Source organism: Sinocyclocheilus grahami, unplaced genomic scaffold (assembly GCF_001515645.1).
Source record: "Sinocyclocheilus grahami isolate Dianchi unplaced genomic scaffold, SAMN03320097.WGS_v1.1 scaffold571.1, whole genome shotgun sequence".
Taxonomy (NCBI): domain Eukaryota; kingdom Metazoa; phylum Chordata; class Actinopteri; order Cypriniformes; family Cyprinidae; genus Sinocyclocheilus; species Sinocyclocheilus grahami.
In genome coordinates, this window is record NW_015505750.1 from 63,995 (window position 1) to 71,365 (window position 7,371).

Here is a 7,371-nt window from a genome sequence, read left to right on the forward strand (position 1 = left end):
CCGTTTATACCGTGCGGGTAATACAAAAGTAAACGCCGATGGACGCTCCATTTATTTGTGTTCGTGCACCACCTGCTGCTCGCTTTTAATATTACAATCCACGGACAGTCATTATTAAAACACACCGAAGACAAATTGATTTAACCGATGCTAATCTACCGACCTTAATCTTCCTACTAATGTTTCTATTTTTATTTTTTATGCCCCTTTTCTTTATTGTGTAAATTATTCCATGAATATTATAATGATTCCTTTGACATTCAGAAGACTGCTGGGTTCATAAGAGGCAGGAGTTGGAAGCCCTGCATTGTCATCAGATATGTTATATCAGACTCCTCCACAGGACGCCGACTGCTGATGGGTCTTTAGGTTGCAGATCCAGGCGAATCGTTTCCCACAGCGGGGACAGATGAAGGGTTTCTCTCCTGTGTGAACTCTTTGGTGTTTCTTGAGGTTGCCTGCCTCTGTGAAAAGCTTCCCACATGTATCACACCTAAAGGGCCTCTCCCCTGTATGCACACGCTGGTGGGCCACAACATTGGACAATCCAGGGAACGCCTTTCCACAATACTTACAAATGTAGCTTTTCCGTCTACCTTTCTCTATGTGCTTTGGTAGTTGCAGCCTGGCATGAGAAGCCCCAGGCTGAGGTAAGTTGGACATCATTTGGGGAATCACAGTGAAATATGAAGAGTTTGTTCTACTTGCAGTCTCTGTCTGAATCACTTCGGGACTACTGATTTGCCCTGATGCTTCAGTTTGGCTTTGCCTCAAAATGGCAGCTTGATTCCACCTTTCCTCTTCTCTTATAGGTCCCTCTGCTGCTCCTGCATTGCTTACAGCATGTGTTCGGGTAGATGATGCTCCATCCCGTCCACCTTTGGAGCTTCTAATAGATGATACAGTCTCTGACTGAACCAGCATACAGTCTTGATCCTGGTCCAAATTTGTATATGAGCAGGATGGATGTGTGGGCCAGTGCATAAAGCTGGTTTTAGGTTCTGCATGTCTGTCATACAACAAGCAGTCCGTTCCTGACATTTCAGTGGCTGTCTTTTCTCTGCTGAGCAGAGTCTGGTTCGTGGGTGAAGTTCTGCTTTTCACCATTCCCTTGTGTACGTGCCCTGAGCCTGTGAGAGCTGCAGTTTCTCCTGTTGTTAGACCCTTGCTAGGTCGACCAGCAAACCTGTGGTACTGGTGCTGTTGAGGCCTACTTGGACTGGACTCAACAGTACCTGGATTTAAATATGTTCAGATACTGTCAGACCACTTCTAATCTGCAAATACTCTTAGCTCTAAATTTAAGATGACATTCAAATCTGTTTAGTTAAAAAGCTTTATATAGTGTGCTTATACGTACATATTCAGTGTATATACGCATTGAAAGGTTAAATCTTCATCTGTTTTCTTCTTTTCATTTACTCACCCTGTATATGCAGTCCGGTGGATGAAGAAATTTTGGTTTTCTGGCTCCTATCCTGTCCATTTTCACTCGAATGGAAAAATTCCACCTCTATGGGCTGGAAGTAAAATAAAACTACATTCATTTGTTTTGTTTTGATCCTAAAGTGGCTTACTTTTACTTTGCAGCTGTAGCGTGACACTTTCCTGTTGGCACTATTTAGCTCTGTCCTAGTTTTTTGCATCTTAAGAGAGCAGTAAATCAACAAACCTTCTCTGTACCAGGTGCATCTGTGCTTTTGGCTGGTGAGGTAGAAAGTCTTCCGCTACAAAATTCTGTATTTGACTCTGGTGAGGAAAGAGAACGAATGGTCATTTTATTGGATACTAGATTCCAGGCAGAAGTATGTAAATGTTTTACATACATGTTACAAAATAGTTGATGACAATTTATATTTTTGGGTGAACTCTCCCTTTAATGAAATATATGCATCTATTCTTATTATAAGAAAGACATTTAATTCAACACAGATGGTATCATAATATTCTACCACTGACTTAAGCATCAAATAGAGGACTCATTGGCCCTCTACTCACCATCTTGCACAATTACAGCTTGTGCCTGGCTTCTTTCCCACTGGTCGTTTAGATCTTCCTTTATCACTATTGTTTCTGGTTCTCCGACTTCCACCTGTCCTTGCTGCTGAACACATGAAACAAGGTTTTGTGTTACAACATGGCCCTGGCTGGCACATAAACATCAAAATGTGTGAAGCTTTCCGTGAGCAAATTAACTAGATATTTCTTGTATACGATGAATTGTGTTCAGTGGATTGTAAGGGTGTCATAAGGTTCCTAATAACTGAAGTCTGACTGTACAAACAGCTGTGGACGTTTCATTCTTTAAAAAGTCAAGTGTGTAAGTATTTATGCAACTGCTGAACAGCCAGAGCATGATTTATTAGTATTTAACAATGGTTGGGTTTCCTTTAGTCAGGTATGTGGATCTAATCATGTATCACATTTTACTCATCACGTCATAGTTGTTTCATATGGAAAATCAGAATTTATGTTATTGCACAGTGCTGACTAAATTCTGGATATTAGTTAAATAAGTTTGAACTGTCCTGATATTGGTAAGGAAATTTTACACTTGTGGTTGCAAAGGCAGTGACCACCTGATGATTCCATAAGGTTTTACTTCCTCCAACTTCCTGCCTTCAGTCATCATTTTTATAAGACCAATGTTCTTCAAAAGACAAACACAAAATGAGTGCAGAAATGTTTATTTAAACATGCTGAACACTTATTATACCAAAAACTATTGCAGACTAAGTTGCTTCATCTTTTTGTACAGTACACCACAGGACAGAGCTTTACTATGAATTTGCTAATTATATAAAAACACACTTCGACTAAAAAAAAAACTATGTAAATCATGTATATAATTTAAATGAAAGTCTTATCCAGAAGAGATATGATGGTGGTATAATACACACTCATGAGCAGTAATCTGGTGATCATTTATTGACTCCTAGAGAAAGCAGTTCTTCTGCAGTTAACATATCAGAATGGTACTTCTGTTGGTGGTTTTTGAGGTTTCGTATCCAGGCAAACGTCTGTCCACACTGAGAACAACTATACGGTCGTTCTCCTGTGTGGACTTTCTGGTGTTTTCTCAGATTTCCCGCCTCTGCAAAGAACTTCCCACAGGTGTTACACTTGAATGGCTTCTCACCCGTGTGAATCCGCTGGTGGATCACCACCTTTTTGGGGCGGTTGAAAACTTTGCCACAATATGTGCAGGCAAAGAGTTTTTCGCGAGGAACTCTGTCATTTCTAGTCCAAGCAACTCTTTGTTGGTTAAATATGACATCTCTGACATTGGGGTAGCTGTCCGTGGCTTGTATTTTTGAAGATGTTGATGCCACTGCTGCAAAGTCATTCGTTACCAGAGGCGGATTGGAGGAAGGCAAGAGGATCCTGCTATCCTGACGTTCCTCCCTCGCGAATTGGGGATAAACACGTGGAGCCTGGCTTTTCCCTCGTGCTACTTTGCTAGCCCACACAGAAATCTCTTCCCCCTCCTCTGCAGAGTCGACTTCTATGACCTCTGAACGGCGCAAAGGGCCTGTGTATTGGCTCTCAGCCGATCTTGCATTGTTCACATAGGTGCATGATTGTAGCCGTGAGTCTGCTTTGTCACTCCCTTGCATTAAATAATCCCTCAAAGGACTGGATTTTCCATTCAAATCAAACTTTCCTGCAGCATGTAATTCTATGGGCTCTTGGGATATCCCCTTAACACTCTCAAACTCTGGCTCAGATTTAAGCGCAGTGTCAGATCCACTGACCTCCAAAGTCGGCTGCTGCCTCCCAGAGACCTGATCATCATCTTTCACCATCTGAACATCACCAATACCTGCCTCTCCAGTCTGTGATGGCGTCTCTTTTACTCCTAAAAGCAGAGAAACAGTGTCAAGACAAGCTTTGGGTAAAAAATGGGTATTGTTAGCTACCTAACCTCTGTTACTTTTATAACAAGTGGCTTATATTCTCCTATACACTCACCACCATCTCTGATGAACAGTCTCTGCGGTGTTTGGTCCTCCTCAAACATCTCATCCTTTATCAGCACTGTGTCCGCTTCTGATAATACTGCATCTCCTGCCTTTCATGAAAGGATAAATCTCTATATATTAAACAGATATTTATGTAAAAAAAAAAAGTAATTGCTGCTGTTTCTATCTATGTCAGTCAATATATCTTCAATATTTGATTTATTTCGTTAATATATCTATATTTTATTTGTCTATGGCAGTCAAACTATTGTTAGATCTACCTATAAAGTTAACAGCTTACCATACTGTTACTTTCATTTACAGCTTGCTGAGCAGTCGAGTCTGTCCCTCCACCTCTCCACAGACCCGAGTTAAACTGAGCTCCATACAGGACGTCTGGGTGTATGAAAACCGGAGAAACAACAGAAAACAGGGTACTTTAACCACACTAGGTTTTATAATTTATTTGGTGTGACAGAGACACTGGCGGTAGAATAGTTCATGTAAGGTTTCATGATCACACACCGTTAGCTTGGTTCCTGTATTTGTCTGACAAAGCGGCGCTCACTTGAACCCGGTTAGTGCGATTCAGTGAACTAATCCTCCTCTCTGCGAATCCTCGTGCCATCTTAAGCTCCAGTATGTGAAGTTTTCTCTTCAGCGCTTTGTTTTCACGCTGACATTGAGTCATCTGTAAGTTTATGACCGCGTAGTCGTCGTCTACGAGTTTACATATCTCAGCCACCGCTGCATTTGCCAGCACCTCCATAATGGAAGCTAGCTGCGTGTGGAAAGCGATGCGATTGGACATGGTTAACGTTTACGCGTCCTACAGCACGTTTCAGTAAACGTTCAATGATTTGGGAGCTGGATGAAAATGGTACAGAATTCAGAAATGTAAAGACACGTCTTCAAAACATCGTGGGAATAACAATCATTCGCTCGGGTTTGACATCGTTCAGCACTTCCGGTCAGTAGTAGTGACGTAAAAACCATAAAGGCTCTTTTACTGCGCACACCAATCTAGCGTCGACACCGTTCAGTACATTTACTGAATGAATACAACTATAATTATTGTCTTGGCCACTTTGTCAGTTAGCCTATAGTTTGATTAATTTCGGCTAAACCGTTTGTTTGTGGCTTTTTAATGAAAATGATCTCATTTATAAACCCATATTATTTCGATAAAAAATTGTTTTGACTGGATACCGGAATTATTTATTTTTTTAAATGATCTGACCTTCGGTGAGATTTTAGCCACTGAAGCCATTCTTTGAAAGATGCATACATCTCATAAAATAAACATTTAATTCTGTTTTGGTACAAGAAAATATATAAACAATACATGCAACATATTTGGGCTTGTAAAACAAAATAAAAATAAAACGCATTATACTAAAAAAAAAAAAAAATCTTTCATAATGTGCATCAATGTTTCACAATAGCAAATTTATATGAAGTCATCATTTCACAATATTTTGTAGAATGGATTAATAAATAATGACATTATTGGGTGGGTGGGGGGATAACATTTCAAAGACTTTATATTACAGATTTAATTAAATCATTCCAAGGTCCTCAGAGACTACCTCTGGTGTTTGGCTTAGCTTCTTTTCTTGGTGAGGGGTTTTGGGTGGTTTGTAAACTTTGTTGTAGATGGATTGGTTTTCATCAGGCATTTTGTTTTGTTGAGAGCTGTCGTTTTTAGTTGACTGTACAAACTCAAGTTCACTATAAATGGGCTCTTCAGTCTGGTCAAGTCCTTTACTTGTGTTTAGTTTGACATGGTCGTACACCTCAGAGTACACCGATTCTTGCTGCTTGTCATTGTTTGGTGTTGTCTTGACAGGCCGGCAGTCCATCGCGTCAGTAAGGTTGGCATGGACACAAATGTTAAGTTTCGGGCGGATGACATCTGCAGGATCAGAATACACTGGTTCTGATTCATCCCAATGATGAGATTGGAGAGGATCTGTCTTTATATCTGCACACACAGGTTCATGTCTGCCTATTAAAATCGCAGGATTTGAATACACAGGCTCAATCAAGCTAATACCGCCACCAGGATCCGAGTGTGTGCTTTTTAAGGAGCAAATGGAATCTTTCGGTTCGGTTAAGCCAATAGGACTTGAAGGTTTTGTATGTACAGCATATATGTTTGGGCCAAGGACATCTGCTGGATTAGGGTTCAAGGGCAGTTTTGTGTCTGAAGGCTGAGGGCTGTTGCTGCCCTCCGTATCAAGCAAAGTAAAACTATCAGGGCGTCTTGGAAGGGGTGAGCGAGGAGAACGAGAACGTGGCGAGTGCCTGTCTCCAGTAACGGCAAGGCTCTTCTGTAGGCGAATAGCCGACTCAGTAAGGCGAATGATCTCGTCACTCTGTCTGGTCTCAAAGTTAAAGGTTCCAGGGCCCGATTCACAGCGCCTGCCTGCTTCTATAGAAAACAGCATCTAGAAAGGAACAGAGAGAGAAAGTCAAAAATATTTGTAAGCACTCATTTAACATGTTAACTAGTGACCTTATATTGGAAAAAAAGAGTTTACCATATATGTCATTTTACTGTAAAAATTTTGTAAAATGTATAGTTTTTTTTAATTATTTTTGAGACATAGCGTTCAAAAGTTTGGGTTGGTTTTTAATGTTTTTGAACAAAGTATTTTCTTGTCACAAAAGCTGCATTTATTTGATCAAAAATACAGTTAAACTGTAATTTTGTGAAATATTACAATTTATAACAGCTGTTTTCAATTTTAATATATTTAAAAATGTAATTTATTCCTGTGATGGCAAAGCTGAATTTTCAGCAGTCATTACACCTGTCTTCAGTGTCACATGATCCTTCAGAAATCATTCTAATATGCTGATTTGGTGCTCAAGAAACATTTCTTCTTATTATCAATGTTGAACAGTAGTGCAGCTTAATATTTTTTGTAAAAACAGTTTTTCTTTTTTCACGATTCTTTGATGAATATAAAGTTCAAAAGATCAGCATTAATTTTAAATATAATTTTTTTTAGAACATTGCAAATGCCTTTACTGTCACTTTTGATCAGTTGAGCCCTTATGGAATAAAAGTCTTATCAACTTAAACATCTTAGCGGCGCTCACTTGAACCCGGTTAGTGCGATTCAGTGAACTAATCCTCCTCTCTGCAAACCCTCGAGCCATCTTCAGCTCCAGTATGTGAAGTTTTCTCTTCAGCGCTTTGTTTTCACGCTGACATTGGGTCATCTGTAAGTTTATAACCGCGTAGTCGTCGTCTACGAGTTTGCATATCTCAGCCACCGCTGCATTTGCCAGCACCTCCATAATGGACGCTAACTGAGTCTGGAAAGCGATGCGATTAGACATGGTTAACGTTTACGCGTCCTACAGCACGTTTCAATAAACGTTCAGTGATTTGGCAGCT

The 7,371-nt window shown here is 40.1% G+C and overlaps 2 protein-coding genes across 3 annotated transcripts; both read right to left on the reverse strand.

The window, feature by feature from the left end:
- Positions 1 to 19: 19 nt before the first annotated feature.
- On the reverse strand, positions 20 to 5,104 carry LOC107556521 (zinc finger protein 90 homolog). Of its 2 annotated transcripts, none has more exons than XM_016239659.1 (8): positions 4,488 to 5,104; positions 4,264 to 4,358; positions 3,973 to 4,072; positions 3,756 to 3,859; positions 1,999 to 2,101; positions 1,673 to 1,749; positions 1,427 to 1,520; positions 20 to 1,235 (listed from the first exon to the last, which is right to left on the reverse strand). In XM_016239659.1, exons 1-8 carry the CDS (start codon positions 4,771 to 4,773, stop codon positions 328 to 330), a joined length of 1,767 nt encoding a protein of 588 aa, XP_016095145.1. In that variant the 5' UTR covers positions 4,774 to 5,104; the 3' UTR covers positions 20 to 327. The 2 variants fall into 2 exon arrangements, with proteins under 2 accessions (XP_016095145.1, XP_016095144.1); XM_016239658.1 differs by having other exon boundaries at positions 1,999 to 2,104.
- A 393-nt stretch (positions 5,105 to 5,497) lies between these two features.
- Positions 5,498 to 6,417, reverse strand: LOC107556523 (docking protein 1-like). The gene has a single exon (XM_016239662.1). The coding sequence runs from the start codon at positions 6,410 to 6,412 to the stop codon at positions 5,522 to 5,524; it is 891 nt and encodes a 296-aa protein (XP_016095148.1). The 5' UTR covers positions 6,413 to 6,417; the 3' UTR covers positions 5,498 to 5,521.
- Between the last annotated feature and the right edge of the window lie 954 nt (positions 6,418 to 7,371).

Coding starts and splice junctions, on each gene's coding strand:
- LOC107556523 (XM_016239662.1), bottom strand. CDS start 6,412: ATGCTGTTTTCTATAGAAGCAGGCAGGCGCTGTGAATCGGGCCCTGGA.
- LOC107556521 (XM_016239658.1), bottom strand. CDS start 4,773: ATGTCCAATCGCATCGCTTTCCACACGCAGCTAGCTTCCATTATGGAG. Junction 4,073..4,263: donor TAAATGAAAGTAACAGTATG/GTAAGCTGTTAA, acceptor CTTTCATGAAAG/GCAGGAGATGCAGTATTATC. Junction 1,236..1,426: donor CACCGGACTGCATATACAGG/GTGAGTAAATGA, acceptor ATTTAAATCCAG/GTACTGTTGAGTCCAGTCCA.